The sequence below is a fragment of the Balaenoptera physalus genome (assembly GCF_965194825.1).
Source record: "Balaenoptera physalus genome assembly, chromosome: 4".
Taxonomy (NCBI): Eukaryota; Metazoa; Chordata; class Mammalia; order Artiodactyla; family Balaenopteridae; genus Balaenoptera; species Balaenoptera physalus.
Genome location: NC_138891.1, coordinates 32,534,046 through 32,551,646, shown reverse-complemented (window position 1 = coordinate 32,551,646; position 17,601 = coordinate 32,534,046). Strand labels below are relative to the sequence as shown.

At 35.3% G+C, this 17,601-nt stretch overlaps 1 protein-coding gene across 2 annotated transcripts in view; it reads right to left on the bottom strand.

The window, feature by feature from the left end:
- The window catches only part of SELENOT (selenoprotein T), a 30,497-nt gene continuing 12,896 nt past the window's right edge, over positions 1–17,601 (bottom strand). Inside the window, exons 2-6 of one of the 2 annotated variants that reach the window (XM_082459697.1) lie at positions 10,714–10,824; positions 10,010–10,136; positions 8,101–8,188; positions 5,868–6,021; positions 1–262 (exon numbers count right to left, since the gene is read on the bottom strand). In XM_082459697.1, coding sequence (XP_082315823.1) covers positions 5,897–6,021; positions 8,101–8,188; positions 10,010–10,136; positions 10,714–10,824 — 451 coding nt within the window. In that variant the 3' untranslated portion in view covers positions 1–262; positions 5,868–5,896. Of the gene's footprint in view, positions 263–2,504; positions 5,311–5,867; positions 6,022–8,100; positions 8,189–10,009; positions 10,137–10,713; positions 10,825–17,601 lie in introns of those variants that run through there. The other variant, XM_082459696.1, reaches the window with a different exon arrangement.

Sequence of the window (17,601 nt, the reverse complement as noted above, 5' to 3'; positions counted from 1 at the left end):
TACAATAAAACAAAATTTTTATGTTAAAAGCAACATGAACAATTTGGAGCGAATTTCTTGCATGAATTTTACAATAAGTATTTGGCAAAACTGTATCTTGCAAAGGGTCACATCAAGCCGTAGTCCCAGGCAGACCTGTGCTTCAGCACAAACGTTAAGAAGCCCTACTTTAGTGGAACTTGCCTTCTCTTCTTCTGGGGTACCCTGCACTCTGTCGCCTTTTATTTTCAGTTTAGTTGAAGCGAAAAATTCCACACCATAGCTAAAGTAAAAGTAAATAAACAGTTGTGAAGTGAAACTGAGATTAAATTTTTAAGTTTGCTTTGTTACTGGTCTCTTCTCTTCCCACCAGGAGTAATTTCTGACGAAGATCTCTTTGCTTTTCTCCTCCTTCCCCAAGCCCCACCAACAGTATAGGGTTTTGTTTTCCTTTCATTTTAGCATTGCCACAAGCTATAGAAATCAGGGCAAGATACTTAACTCCTAGTCTTTTCTTCAGAATTCTGAAGTAAATCTCAAAAATCTTTTGCAACACCAAATTTCCATAGTTCTGTATAATACAGAATTTTACTAGCAGAATCACACTGATAACTTACCTATTGTTTAAATACATTATATATTTTAATACCTTAAAAATAGTGTCTCATCACGAGAGCCTATGGACTATTAAAAGATGAAATGCAGCAGCATTTTCTAATACATTAAAAAAAAATATTTAGGAGGAAATGTCATCAGTACACTTGCCTGCAAACAGACCTGCTCTTAGCAACTCAAGAATAAACAAGAACGGTAATTGTTTTTTCCTCTAATAAGAGTTGCTAGGACACAAAGTAAATGAGTATAGCCAGTGGCCCCAGGGAGTACTGGTAGCAACCTGCCTGCCAGGTTCTAACACTTTACTAACCAAGCCAAGCGACCCAGTGCTGGCTCCACCCACTCCAGAAAATTTCCAGATAGCTAAGCACTTGGTCTCAGCAGCTTACAACCACAAAGCCATAAACTTGTCTTAAACAGTTATGATCCTGAACAGGAAGGAGGTTGGGTGGAGGGAGTAAAGTCAATAATTAGAGAAAAGGAAGAACTAACATGACCAAATTATTCGTGGATATCAAGTGAGAAACAGAATCCAAAGATACGAATGTAACCCAAGTTACACCAAAGTGCTTTCTAGGACTTTATCAATGTTCTCATTCCTCTCTCCCATCCTCCCCAGCCCCCCACAATCCTCTCCCCAATTATGGTGGAGGCTCATGGAGAAATCGGCCAACTTTACCTTGGATTTTTCAGTTAAGGGAAAGTAAATCCTTTACTTTTGGGGGGCTTAATTAAGTTCAGATTGGATTTCTCCAGTGATATGAAGAATTTTATTATGGTTACTAAAATAAAACTAAAAGTATGCATTAGTAAGAATTTAAATAATTTGTCTGACGTGAAAATCAAGATCAGTTGTCATTATAAAGATTAATGCAGGCATGTTGTCCACTTTGAGAAAACCTGGCAATTCAAATCAGTTATTTTATACTCAAAGATTTAACATTTCCTTTTAAAATACCCACCCCAAAAGTTTTAACATACTAACCCAACAAAGGATAACAAATACGTTGCACTGATAAAACAGGTTAATTGGGACAATTAAGTCCTCAATTTGTTTTCTTGGAAACAATCTCCCTCTCATCTCATTCTGTTTCTTCTTTTAGGTTCTCATTTTACTGAATTTCTTGTTGTTATTAAGTCATTCCATAAATGTGAAGCAAATATGCAAAATTTTCTTCTGTTCCACAAGCTACATTTCCTTCCAGATTGTCCTGAGTCTTTTGTACTCTGACCTATGATGGTACAGGGCTCCTCAGTGTGGACCTCAAACTGACAGCATCAGCATTATCTGGAAGCTGGGCTAAAGTGCAAATTATATGGACCCCTCTCAGACCAAATGAATCAGAATCTCTAGGGATGGGATCCAGTAATTTATCCTAATGATTCTTAGGCACACTAAAGTTTTAAAACCACTACTGTTACACGTTTGCCTAGATATCATGTTGTTTCTTTTTATTTTGCTCATGCTTAACAAAGGCAACAGAAGACATTCTACAAGCCTTGACAAAGAATGGGTGACTTAACACTCTTCCCACTGTACATGAGACCAATTTCTATTTTTCTTCAAGATACAGTTCAGATATGGGTCTGCTTCTATTTGCTTTTTTAAGCCTAGGGAAAAGGAGCCTGGGACTGTGAAGGAAAAGGCTCAGCTGGATTTAAGAAAAATATCTGAACTTTTGCTTTCTCTTCTGAGATTGTTTAACTGTTTATATCAGTCAAGAGAAGTCCTCATTTTATTTCTCTCCAGATTTTGGGATGCTAGTATGACTTTCTCAGGGATTCTGGAGGTTGGGGGTAAAGAAGGTCAATAATGTAAACTGTTCCTCTTTGCTCCACCCCAGCACAGAACATACCACAGAACTGTTGAAATTTCAGGTAACACTGAAGCACACGAAACTGGACCATAAGGCTCAAGAAGTAGTTTAAGGTCCCAGAGTGGTAACACTGGGAGGGCCAGACTGGGAGGGGGAGAGGGGGGTGTAGCACTGGTTGGGTTAAGAAACCATTAGAAAACATTACTGATGACAACAATTTTTACAACATAAAATTTCCTAAATACAGTTATCATATAAAGTGCTCTAGCACAGATTCAGTTCCAGAAAGGAGGGGTTCCTTTCATATCAGCTTAATAAAAGTTTATTTTCACAATGCTTTAAAGATAAGCCCCCAGACTTTACAATTCCTCATGTTTCTCTCAAAAAAGATTTTTTTAAGTCTTAGTATGAAATATTAAATCATGCTTTAAAATTCTGTAGGCTATTTCTTTTTAATCTAAATTAGTTAAAATCATGACAATAAAATGCCAACCAATCAAGGTCCCCAGCTAATAACATTCAAAATAAGAATCATCATTAGGCTCCTGTTATGTTTTGATAGTGGTAAAGGTTGATCAACTGCTGCCATTGATCTTAGTGCCATAAGTTAATAATGAATTTATATTCTGAAAGCGTTTATGTGTCTTGCACATTTTGATGCTGAGGTATAAAGCCATGTTTTGCCAACATTTTTTTATTAATCTAACATGTAATCTCTTCCACAATAGCAACTATGGTTAAAAACCCCAATAACATTAGCCAACCTGCTGTCATGTTCTATGGTCTTCTAATTAACAGAGTACATAAACATTTATAAACTACACAACCACACCAATTTGTAAGCAACTATGTAATAAATTTTGAAATGTTAGTAATATAATAAAGCCACATTCTAAATAGCTTTCTAACTTTCCCTTTTTTCATGTTTTTCTTTTTTACATTCACACTTCCCACTAATTTTTTCACTAGACTCTATTAAAGCTTAGATTTAAATATGGCCAAACATAAAATAATATTGAAATGGGTGTGAACAAAATACTTGAGTTTTATCAATGACCAAGCCACTTAAAGCTATTCTCCAAAGGACAAGTTATTCACCCAAGGCAAACATGGAAAAAGTTAGAATTAAATCTTAAATTCTTCATGGTTGGCCTGTCAGATACATGGGAATATCCAAGACAAGTCTGGAAGGTCTAAATGTCAAAAGGTGTAACTGTCACTGGTGGAATGTCTGTCACTGAAGAAAGACCCTACACACACTCAGCAGTGTGTTCAACTTGCAGAAGGAAGTTTGGGCTGGTACAAATCAAGTTAACAAAGTTTGAAGCCCTAGTCAAAGATAAAATGTTATTACACCTGAATAACAATCTCTAAGTAACCTCTAGCTTAAATTGTATTGACTCTTGCCAGTGTACGATCTTAGGTTAACAGTTCTGCAGCCTTAATTAAAAGGATAAAGCGTTTAATCAATTTTCTGCAGTGAATTATTAGGCTAACTTCTTTTCAGCTAGAGACTACAGTATGCTCCACCTTGAGGCTGTCACAATCATGATAATTACCGGACATGCATTTCAACAAATATTCACTGACAAATGAAGTATAAGGTTGTGCTAAGTGTTTGGTGGACTCAATATTGAATTATCTCATTACTTTTCCATAAATCCCTTTACTTCCACTAACAAATCCAGACCTACCATTTTTATTCCTACAGGGAAGATGAAGTATGTTATGACTGTTGCTATATGACTATTTCTCTACATTATGGTCCTATTTCTGCTAAATTACTCTTATAGTCTTTATCAATTTAAGCTTTTTAAAAAAAACTACCTTTTAGAACTCTGGAAAGACATTAAATTCACTGAATAAAAAACTTTTCAATTTTGTTCCTCAAGTATAATAAAATTCTGATATGATGTTAGACAAGTTAAATTATTAGACAAGTGATCTCCATTTACCTAATATCAATGTTGTGAAGAGGTTCAACTAACCTTTCTTTAGTGAGGCAAGTTTCAATCATCCTAAAAATGGTAAATGACCTATTATTTGTGTGTGAATATAAAGTATGTCCTGTAGGAAATTCTCTGTGAGTCAAAAACAAAACTTTGCAGACAACTGTTAAATATAATGTCAATAGGTACGCTGGGCAATAAACTCAAACTTTTTATTTAACTTACATCTGCTTAGTTTTTTATTGAGTTAAGTATAAAGGCCCAGTTAATCAACTCATTAAATTGGTCAAGGCAGGACACTTGAACTACATTAACAGGATTTAAAAAGTGGTTGGTCTTTTAGTAGTTCTCTGGTAATCACACACGCACACACACACATACACAAATTGGTAGAGTACTCTGGATATAGGATTTCCCCCCATAATCTTATATAATGTGCTGTTCACAATCTGCAATATTTTGAAAACTCTATAAATTGGACATGACCAAATTAGAGATGTCTGATAAACTCTTATAAAGTATTTGGGAACTTCAGCTCTAGTCCCAAAAGGATCAATTTTAAACTATAAAAAAGGAAAATTCGTATAAAATCACAACAGACTTAACAGACATCGTTGAAAAAAAAAAATCAAATTGCAACTCAATTTTCTACTTTTTCAAATATGACCGAGAAAAAAGAAGTGCAAGTAGTAATGTCTGCATTTTTTTTTTTTAAACTATTAACCAAGTGGACTTGGGGAAGAAAAAAAAAACTATACAGTATTATTGCACTCCACGAATGTGCAGAATTCCAAAATGTGCCAGCACTGAAAAACTGCCTTGCATTGAGGTTTTCCAAGAGGTACAACGAGCCTGCCAAGAAAACATCTGGTCTGTACTAACAGCTTGCTGTCTTCAGTACAGGCCTTCATAATGTCAGTCACGCTGCTCTTGCAAAAATCCCTTAATGTCTGAAAGACACACAGAAAAAAGAATATTTTGTTTCAAAATTCACTCTTGTAAAATCCACTCATTGATCAGAAAAGAACTGAGAACATCTCTGCTAAACAAAATTAACTAACTTACACCTCTCTGTGTTCACCACATTTGCTTATAAATTTTCTATCTTGAGCATGTGAAAAGAATTTGCATGGTTTTAGGAACTAGTTATTTGAAGGTAAGGAGAGGGTATATATGTACAATATATGTATAGTATGTGAATTCTGGCCATTAGAAGTTCACAGTCAAAAAAATGATGTTACAGGCCCAATGATTAAGCCTTAAACATAAAATTAATAGTACAACCTTACTTTAATTTTAGCAGATCCAAACTCTCTTGGTCATTTATAAATTTTAATGAAGAAGACAACCATCTGTTAAATCTTAAGTTGGAAACTCAATTGACAATATATGCAATATCTATTATTATATATATCTATATCGATTATGCTAATATATGAAATATCTTGCTGATTCATGACAATTAACTGATACCTATACATAGTTACTGTATTTTTAAACTACTTACAAAAGAGTTTTCAGTGCTGATAGGTGGGGCTATGATCGATGGTGTGGGATTGAATCCATATGCACATTGAGCTTCATTTCATTGTCAAGAATTTGAACAAGCTGTTGCATGGATGGAAGGTGACCAGATTCCAGCTTAGACCACACAGGTACATCTATAAAACAAATGGTACCACCCCTTCCAAATTAAAGATGATTCTATAATAGACATTCATTCTATAAATATGTATTGTCTATGCACACAGCTGGAGATAGAATTCAGCTTCTTGCTTTCATGGAGTTTACATTCTAGTAGGGGAAATATAAAAAGAACTATACAAATAGCTACAAAATCACATTTGTATAGTAAAAATTAAAACTAGAAGATGCTATGAGAGGGACATATGAGAGGCTGGGAAGGAGCCTTTGTACTTACTATTATTAAAAGAGAGAGATTATTAAACGTGGAAGCTGAAATATAGAAGAGTGGTACAAGGGAGACTGGAAAGGTTGGCAGGGATTAGATCAGGGATCAAGAAACTATAAAGTAAGCATTTTCAGCTCAAGAAGATGTATAGTCTGTCCCAGCTACTTAACATTCATTGTAGCCTGAAAGCAGTAACAGGCAATAGATAGATGAATGGGCATGGCTGTGTTCCAATAAAACTTTATTCACCAATCAGGTAGCAGAGGACATGGTTCACAGGGTTATGGTTTGCCCACGCCTAGGCTACATCATTCAGGGCCTTTTGTCCATGTTAAATGTTCTGGTCTTTATCTTGAGAACAAAATAAAGCCATTTAATAAATTTGAGGGAGTGAAGCAACAAGATGAAATGTGCATTAAAAAAATTTTCTTTTAAATGACTCAAGTGTTGGAGCAGGTGTCAGCAAATTTTTCTGTAAGAAGCCAGATAGTATATATTTTAGGCTTTACATACCAAGAAGCAAAATCAAGGATACCATATAGGTACTTATAAAACCAGGGAGATATATTTCCACAAATTTTTCAATGATGAAACTCAAAACTCTAGGTATGAATACTGAAGTCTGAATGCCATATAATTTCCACATCACAAAGTATTTTTGATTTTTTTAACCATTAAAAAATATAAGAGGGAATTCCCTGGCAGTCCAGTGGTTAGGACTTGGTGCTTTCACTGCTGGAGCCCAGGTTCAATCCCTGGTCTGGGAACTAAGATCCAGAAAGCTGCGTGGCTTGGCCAAAAAAAAAAAAAAAAAAAGGTAAGAGCCAACCAGCAACATGGATGTACCTAGAGATTATCGTACTAAGTGAAGTAAGCCAGACAGAGAAAGACAAATATCATATGATATCGCTTATATGTGGAATCTTAAAAAAAAAAAAACAGACACAAATGAAGTTATTTCCAAAACAGAAAGAGACTCACAGACACAGAAAACAAACTTATGGTTACCAAAGGGGAAAGGGGGGTGGGAAGAAGAATAAATTAGGAGGCTGGGATTAACATATACATACTGCTTTCTATAAAATAAATAACCAACAAGGACCTACTATACAGCACAGGGAACTATACTCAATATTATGTAATAACCTATAAGGGAAAAGAACCTGAAAAGAATCTGAATCACTGTGCTGTATACCTGAAACCTACATGATATTATAAATAAACTATACCTGAATTAAAAAAATTTTAATATAAAGAAATTTTAAAATTGTAAGCCATTGTTAGCTCATAGGCCATATGTGCCAACCTCTGGTTTAGAGAATATGTTAGAGGGTAGCAAGATAACTGTGGCTTGGATTAGGGTGGTTAGCAATGAAGATAAATAGAAGCAGATTTTTGAAAACTGTAAAAAGTAGAATTGAGAAAAATTGGTAATCCATTAGATACGGAGAGTAAGGGAGAAACCTAGGATGTTATCCTAGGTTTCTGACATGGGCAACTGGGTAGAATGATAATGGTGCCCTTAAATAAGTGAGAAATGTCAGGGAAGGAGCAAACTGGAATATAAAAGAATTGCAGGAAGCTCAAGTAATCAACAGTTTGGGAGTAGGTAATGTTCAGGATTCCTGGCTATAACACCTAGAAGAGAGGTCTAGAGCTCTCCAGAGCTATACATTTAAGGGTCATCATATAGATGTTATTCTAAAGCCATGGGAGTAGGTGAGGACCATGTAAAGAGATAATTTAGCATATTATGAAAAATGGAAAAGCCTCACTTATTATAAATCATTTAACATTTATCACAGAATGCAAACTATTCAGAACCTACCATTCAAAGTTATCTCAAATGCACCTGTTGACATACACTGGTTCTCAATCATGTTGCTCAAGAAAAAGACCATCATACATGCATAGACCTAAAAGAAAATACAATTAAGTACAATAGGTAAAGTCATTTTCAAATCAAAACAACATGACAAATTAAGTAAGCTTTTAAATAGTCTCATTTTTATTTGGTAATTGCTCTTTTTAAATCTACTTTGAGTTTCTATACAAATTATTACTGCTACTCCATATATTCAGATAGTGTACACAGAAAATTGCGACATTAATCCACAGCTCTATATATTCTGAAGAAATTACATATGTTATTCCTAATGTAAAGATAAAATTTCTAGAAATCTCATAATTACCTTAATAAGTTAAACAAAAGAATACCAGCATAAGAAGGGTTCATTTTAGAATTTTTATAATATAATGTATGAACTCACAAGAGACTAGTGATGCAATAATCAGCAACTCCATATATTCAACACAACCTGTCCGTGTTCCAAACAAATCATTTTAAGTCTAACTAAAAAAAAGTAGGTTAGAAAGCACTAGCATATTAAGTTACATTCATTCACCTTTTGAAGGCAAATCTATGCTGTCCCAAAAGATCAGAGGCTCCTATTGAACAGAAAAGTTTCAATTTAACAAAATCACCTGACTAAAAGCAGGATGTAGTGAGGATGTCAATTCACAGCCAGCTGTTTCAGAAAAATAAATCAAAATGCCTATAGCAGATGAGAAGGAGATTTCCCCTAACCCCACTTGAGCTAGGTGGGCTTCGATTTTATAGAAGTTATCCTAGCATTTGGGCACAAAGTCTACTTTCATGAGAACAATACACAAGTAAGTGTCACGAAAGCTACAGCCTTCAAGTATCCTCTTCATTGTCAGTAGATTGACAATGTTATAAGTCTAAAGAAGTAAAATGCACTAAAGACAATTTAGAATCAACAGAATTAACAAATATAGCACAAAACATTATCAGTAAGTACTTAATTTCTAATTCTTAATCCTATGTAAATCAATATTTTGTTAATAACAGAGTAGAGACACATCTCAATTAGAGGTAGCACCTGCGGATGTTTATGTTAAGAAGCCTTGCCTGTGACTGGAAATAAGTGATTCCCTAAGAAAAAGAAGTACAGCTATGTTAGGACTTGGCTAAAGGTAGTCTCGGCCTAGAACTAAAGGATAAGACCAGACAGAGGACTCCAAAAGAGAATACTTATTAGAAGGAAACCTAAGCAATCTCATTCAAGAGAGAAATTATTCCCATTTCTCACAGTAGAAAGGTAGACCCTCCAGAAAATATTTTAAGTAAAACAGATGAGAGATCTGGAAAGAGTGTATGCTGCAGCAAGACCCTACAAAGAATAAAAGAAACAGCACAAGATTCTTATGTACATTTATATTGATTGTTTCAGGTAATCTGCTTTAGATTACCCATGAACAGAAAAGTCAAAGAACAAATAATAGAAACAGAGAATTTTGATAAGAATAAATTGGTGGAAATCCCATTTTTAACATGAATAAACCTATTACCCATATTAGGTGGTATAAAAGGCCTACATTATGTATATATTCTGTTTTACTATATGATTTGGCCCAACTTATATAATCAAAATCAGGTATTAAATTATTTTGTGCCCAGATTCTACTAAAGTAACACCTCTATCCTTCAAATAATAAAAAGGTTAAGACCTAATCATTCTTAATGTATAAATATGGAGACTAAGGCTAAAGGACGTTAAGTGCTTTGCCCAGAAATAAAAAGTGGTTTAAGTTGAAATACCACATGTAAATAGCAAAAAGTACTTAAAAAAAAAAAAAAAGAAAAAGGAAAATCCATTAAAATGTCTCACTGACAACTAAGAACCTACAGCTACCAAAGCTATTACATTACATACCTTGTTTTCTTGGCCCCACTGCCAGATGCTAGGCGCTTGCATGCCAAAGAAAGCAAAAGGATCCTTGCCAACAATTATTAAGCCTATTAACACTAGCTTGAAGACTGACAGGAAAGATGCTATGTGTCTATTAAAAGAAAAGAAGGAAATTCATCAGAAGCTGCAATTTCTCATCTACTTCAAAATTTCTTTAACTCAAGTCTATGTGTATAGACATTTTCTAAACACCAAATCTAAAAATTGCCAATTACACTAGGAAAAAAATTGTAACTGAATTTTATTGTGCAGTTTTAAAACAAAAATGTTTAACATCTTTTGAATCAATCAAAAATTAATTTATAAAACTATAGAGCATTGGCCTTTAAAAATACTATTTTAACAGTACAGAATTTTGTACCACTGACTTTCTATAAAAATGTAGGAGTTCTTGATCTATGGCCACAATAAAAATTACATAAGAAAACACATCTTTAGAAGGGTTGCCATCTCTGAAATGATCTTCCTCTATTCCTTGTTACAGAAAAATTCTTCCATATTTGGATCAAATAAACTTGCTATTTATAAAACTGTTCTCTGTAAATTACAACCAACTAAGAAATTATAATAACCAAGGAAAGTTAATTGAACCAATTCACAAAAGTTTATTTACAAATGTGAAAGAATTCACTTAAAAATTCCTTTATAAACTACAGAAACTTACTTACCTATATATTGGTTGAGGGAGGTAATTCTCTCCTTCAATGCGGATGTCTGGGTACCGCTGGCTAATAACCCGCATGTACTCCTCAAACACCCGCCTATAACCTCAGGAAACACTGCAGAAAAATGAAAGTGCTTCCATTAAGTGGTTTAGAATATGACTAGATTTATTTTGTAGTTATACAAAGCCTAAAAATTATTACCAAGATTAAAAATGTTTCTCAAGAACAATCACAAACTAATAATGATTGATGCTGGATACACGAACTTTTTTCATAAATTTCACATATTTAAGTGATCTTCCCTTCAAGTAAATCCTTCTACTAGAACATTAAACTTTATAGACTTGGGTTACTGTTGGAGAGAAGCAAATACCTATTCAGAGAATTCACCATATTCTGAGCTCTCAAATCATTTTGCCTTTTTTTCTGTTTTTGTTGTTGGTATCAACAACTGTATAAACACTGAAATGAAAACATCTCTTATTTATCTGAAATAGGGACTTTCAAAATCTGGGCACAGGAAGCTTAAAAAAATACCAAGGCATGAGACATGACACCCTGTTTCTTATTCCCACTCTACCCTTAACTAGGCAAACATGCCTGCTCAATCACAATAAAAGAAACTTTAAAAATTCTTAGACTCTTTCTGACTCTAAGATTTGTTCTATTTTGCAACGGAAAACAAAGATTGGGAAGATACTTTTCAGCAATATGACAGTAATCCATGTCATTACTCCAGAAATTAAGTCAATAGCATCCCATCACCTTCATTAAAATCTCCGAATGACTAGGCTGTGGATATATGATATTTGTTGCCCCAGCAAGAAAAGGGAGAAATGCCACCAGAATGAATATACAGGGGGAAAAAAGTACACTGAAAACTTTAATAAGACATTGATGAAAGAAACTGAAGACACAAATAAATGAAAACATATCTCATGTTCGTGGATCAGAAGAATTTATATTTTTAAAATGTCCATGCTACCCAAAGCAATTTACAGATTCAATGCGATCCATATCAAAATTGCAATGGCATTATTCACAGAAATACAACAAACAATCCTAAAATGTGTATAAAACCAGAAAAGACGCCAAACAGCCAAAGCAATCTTGAGAAAGAAGAACAAAGCTGGAGGCACCATGCTTCCTTATTTCAAACTATATTACAAAGCTACAGTAATCAAAACAGTATGTATGGTAGTTGCATAAAGACAGACACACAGATCAATTAGACAGAAACCAGAATTAAACCCACACATACATGGTCAATTAATTTTTAACAAAGAAGCCAAGAATATACAATGGGAAAAGGATAGTGTCTTTAATAAATGGTGTTGGGAAAAGTGGACATGCAAAGAATGAAACTGGACCACTATCTTATACCATACACAAAAATCAACCCAAAACAGATTGAAGAGTTGAACAGAAGACCTGAAACCATAAAACTCCTAGAAGAAAACATAGGGAGTAAGCTCCTTGACATTGGTCCTGACAATGATTTTTTTTTGGACTTGACACCAAAAGCAAAGGCATCAAAAGCAAAAATAAACAAGTGGGACTATGACAAACTAAAAAGCTTCTGCACATCAAAGGAAACCATCAACAAAATGAAAGGAAGGGCAACCTACACAATGGGAGAAAATACTTGCAAATATAACCTCTGATAAGGAATTACTATCTAAAATATATAAGAAACTCATACAACTCAATAGCCAAAAAATTAATAATCTAATTTTAAAAAAATGGAAAAAGGGGGGAATTCCCTGGCGGTGCAGTGGTTAGGACTCGGTGCTTTCAACTGCAGGGGCCTGGGTTCAATCCCCAGTTGGGGAACTAAGATCCTGCAAGCTGGGTGCATCCAAAAAAAAAAAGACAAGGGAAGCTGAATAGACATTTTCACAAAGATGACATACAAATGGCCAACAGGTAGATGAAAAGGTGCTCAACATCCCTAATCAACAGGGATATGCAAATCAAAACCACAATGAGTTATCATCTCATACCTGTTACAATGTCTATCATCAAAAACACAATATAGGGGCTTCCCTGGTTGCACAGTGGTTGAGAATCTGCCTGCCAATGCAGCGGACACGGGTTCGAGCCCTGGTCTGGGAGGATCCCACATGCCGTGAAGCAACTAGGCCTGTGAGCCACAACTACTGAGCCTGCGCGTCTAGAGCTTGTGCTCTGCAACAAGAGAGGCCGCGACAGTGAGAGGCCCGCGCACCGCAATGAAGAGTGGACCCCGCTCGCTGCAATTAGAGAAAGCCCGCGCACAGAAACGAAGACCCAACACAGCCAAAAATAAATAAATAAATTTAAAAAATAAAAAAAACGTAGATCTCTAAATACACATAACAAGCTGTAGTTAGTAAACTGAAACACCATAAAATAAAATGATTGATTAAAAAAAAAACACAATATAAAGCAATGAAGGTACCACTTGGTAGGAGGGAGCAGAATCAGTAATTGATAGGGTGAAACCCAAGATGCCAACTTTGTCAATCATACAATCATCAAGGAAAAAAATACCACAATCATCAAGGAAAAAAATATCGACCACCACCACGACCAACTCAAGGGATCAGCAACAAGTTCATATCTGATAGCGAGAACCAGTCCAAATATTAGTAGATCTCAATGTAAGAAAGCTCACTTTTCAAAAAAAAAAAAGAGAGAGAAATTCATCACTCTTTTTTTTACAAGTAATACTTCTTTTACATTTAGAATGAAAATTTCACAAAAGATTAAGTCCCTAAAAAGTATGAAATTTTTGCAAAGGGAGACAAGTCTCTATTAACTAAATACTTAAAAGAACTTAATCTCCAGACACCTTATCTTTCCTAAACATTCACCTTATCCAATATTTTTTTTTTTAATTTATTTTATTTTATTTATTTATTTTTGGCTGCTTTGGGTCCTCGTTGCTGCACGCGGGCTTTCTCTAGTTGGGGCGAGCGGGGGCTACTCTTCGTTGCGGTGCATGGGCTTCTCATTGCGGTGGCTTCTCTTGTTGTGGAGCACGGGCTCTAGGCACACGGGCTCAGTAGTTGTGGTGCACAGGCTTAGTTGCTCCATGGCATGTGGGATCTTCCTGGACCAGGGCTCAAACCCGTGTCCCCTGCACTGGCAGGCAGATTCTTAACCACTGCACCACCAGGGAAGTCCTATCCAATATTTTATTATTACTGTTGTCAGATTCACAACTGCTTTCAATATAAGAAATTTTTAATGTTCTTTTGTTTTGAAGATACTACCAAAAAAAATGTAAAGCACTTATATGCCTAACTACCTTGAAAACAAGAAATGCCACCTAATTTCAATGCCTAAGTTTGCATCAGTGTTTACAATGGAGTTGATGATCTAAAATGATAGTATCTAACTTTTAATGCATTATTTGAGAGCTGGAGACTTACTTGAGTTGAAATTTCCTTGAGTTGAAATTTCCTTTTTTATAGATGAAGGGGAAAAAATTGAAACCCAGAGAGATCAAGTGACTTTACATATGGTCCCTGCCCTTAGTCAGGGCTGAGACCAGAACACAGACTTTGTGATTTGAGATCCTAGGCCCTTTCCATTAAACCTCAATAAAAGTTAGATGATGTAAGAGCTAACCTTCCCTGTGTTCACAAAGCCACAATCAAGTACCCATAAAGTAGCAGGTATCTCTTGAGGTTCTTCCATGATGAAGATATAGATTCTCCCTCTGGGTGAACTGAGCCTGTGGGCCCCAACAGTCCTCACATTTGCTCTGGGAGTTCCAACCCTTCGTAAAGGAAAGTATGTCTATATGCAGGCAACACTATAGGTCAGAGTCCTCCTAGTCACCCAGTTTTCTGGCTATTATGCTCAAAAGCCCAACTCTATCCTTGGTTCTTCAGGTCTCAACTCTTCAGTTAAGTCACAAATCTTTGTATCAAACTTCAAATAGAATCAACCTATAATCTTGAAATATAAAAAGGACTTTAAACCTGTAACTTTCTTCAAATTTCCAGTTATAAAATGATAAAGTCGTGGGGATGTATAATGTACAGCATGGTGACTGTAATTAATAATACTGTATTTCATATTTGAAAGTAGCTAGGAGAGATCTTGAAAGTTCTCATCACAAGAAAAAAAGTAATGTAACTACGTATGGTGACGGATGTTAACTGGACTTATCGTAGTGATCGTTTTGCAATATATACAAATATCAAGTCACTACATTGTACACCTGAAACTAATGTGTTATACCTCAAAACAAAAAAAACTGTACATTTCTTATTTCTGAAAAATGAAGTAGTTTACAAGACTGACACAACCTATTTTTAGGCAAGTTTACTTATGCATTAGTAAACTTTCCTCCCTGTATTTGCTTTGAGACTTGTGAAGAAAAAACAAGTAACTTTTTCCCTATGTAATAATTTTCCCCAAACGTTCAAATTGTTTTGAAATAGCCATCTCTACTGCTGACAGATGTTTTCCAAAATAAAGCATACCTACTGTTTATCAAGGTGGGCAAAATGTTAAATTAAAGGCACAAATGGTAAGGAGCCAGTAATCATTCCACCTCTACCACCACACCCAGCTCTTTCAACTTTTCACTTTCTGGGTCAGTGAGTAAAGCTATATAACTCATAGTATACTTTCAACGAATAAATATGTGAACATGCTAAAAATATGCTGTAGCTGCTGCCTACTTCTTCTGCCCCTGGACCAAAGGCCCTTAAGAAGTAAATTAAACTGTGAAAAGAAATCTTAATTTAAGTCCTAATCACTTTGCAAATCTCCTTCTTGCAATACAAAAATATCTTACTATATGGAGTCAACTTTTGCAGTTGTTCAATTTAAAATATTTTACACAATACTTTTCTAAGATTAATTTTCTAAAAGAAAGAACTTGCATACAAATTAGATCACCTTTCTGTAATGAATAGAAAGGAAATTTAGGCAACTTGTCCATGCTATTTCAAATAGATTCTGTGCTTTTTTAAGTCCATCAAGTTTCAGTCTCCTAATTCATGGTGCCAACCATCCCACTTTTCCTTTTCTATACTAACATCTGCCCCTAATTGTAGTCAAATGCCTATTTATATCAACTTGAGTCTGTCACAAACCCCAACCTCTCCTATCTCCTTACTAAAGGAAAATGGGGCAAAATCTCAGATATTTACTGTTATGAATTAAATACTTGTGATTTCTATTTTTCACATCTCTTGAACTCACCTTTCCCTTTTATTTACAATAACCTCCTCTGCAATTATCCTCCCACCCACACATAGGCTTGGATCCTGTTTATACAATAAGACCCAACCCCTTGCCAATATCTAACGTTCCAGAAATGCAAACCTGTCATGGAAGACTTGAGTTTCCTCCCTAAAAATGAAGAACTGGGATTTTAAAAAGTAACTATCTCCAGACAGGTGAACATTTAATCAGAGCTGCTGTAGGTAGAGGAGAGTGGTAATCTTTCAAAAGTACTGAGGAAGACTTCCCTGGTGGCACAGTGGTTGAGAACCCGCCTGCCAATGCAGGGGACACAGGTTCGATCCCTGGCCTGGGAAGATCCTACATGCCGCAGAGCAACTAAGCCCATGTACCACAACTACTGAGCCCACGAGTTGCAACTACTGAGCCCACGTGCTCTACAGCCCATGTGCCACAACAAGAGAAGCCACTGCAATGAGAAGCCCACAAACCTCAACGAAGAATAGCCCCCGTGTGCCACAACTAGAGAGAGCCCGTGTGCAGCAATGAAGACCCAGTGCAGCCATAAATAAATAAATAAATAAAATTTTTAAATAGTAGGAAAGAAAAAAAAAAGACTGAGGAGAGGAGATAAATCAATCTTCAAAGAGAAAAAGAAAAACGAAATATATTTTACTGAGAGGAATATAGATGTGAACCAGAGCAAGAGTGTATGAAGTCCTCTCAGACCTTTCAGTTTTCTATTTCAGACCATCTTCAGGCACTACTGCATTCCTGCCTTTGGATTCTATACTATTCTTTTAGTAGTTTTAAACAGATTTCCAAATGTGTTGTATAAAGCAGTTCAAAACTGGTTTCTCTACTTGCATTCTAAGAATTTCAACTAATGTTTCTCCCATGCTGTATGCAGAAAATCAGGAAGGTATTTTTACCATGCTTTCTAACTGTCAACAGCATTGACCAGTCAGACAGTTCACTGATCACTGAAAACTGGGTTTTTAGATGTAATCTTTATTTCTCCTTGCTCTGTTTAGTAGAAGCAGTAATAGACATTTGTCTGGTGCATTTCCTGCTCTAAGTGTTTAAAGCAATGAATCTGAACAAGGGGCTCTATAAACCATACAAGAAACAAGATATTCAGGGGTGAAGACTAACCTGATAAATGCTTTTCTAAAAAATTACAAACAAGAGTGCTCACACAATGTTCACATCAGCACTATTTACAACAGCCAAGGCATGGAAGCAACCTAAATGTTCACCAACAGATGAATGGATAAAGAAGATGTGGTACAGATATACAGTGGAATATTACTCAGCCATAGAAAAGAATGAAATAATGCCATTTGCAGCAACATGGATGGAACTAGAGATTATCATACTAAGTGAATAAGCCAGACAAAGACAAATAGCATATATCACTTATATGTGAAATCTAAAAAAGATACAAACGAACTTATGTACAAAACAGAAACAGACCCACAGACATAGAAAACAAACTTATGGTTACCGCAGGGGTGGGGGGAGGGATAAATTAGGAATTTGGATTAACAAATACCCACTACTATATATATAAAATAGATAAAAGACAAGGACCTATTGTATAGCACAGGGAACTATATTATCTTGTAATAACCTATAATGGAAAAGAATCTGAAAAACTAATTGAATCACTTTGCTGTACACCTGAAACACTGTAAATCAACT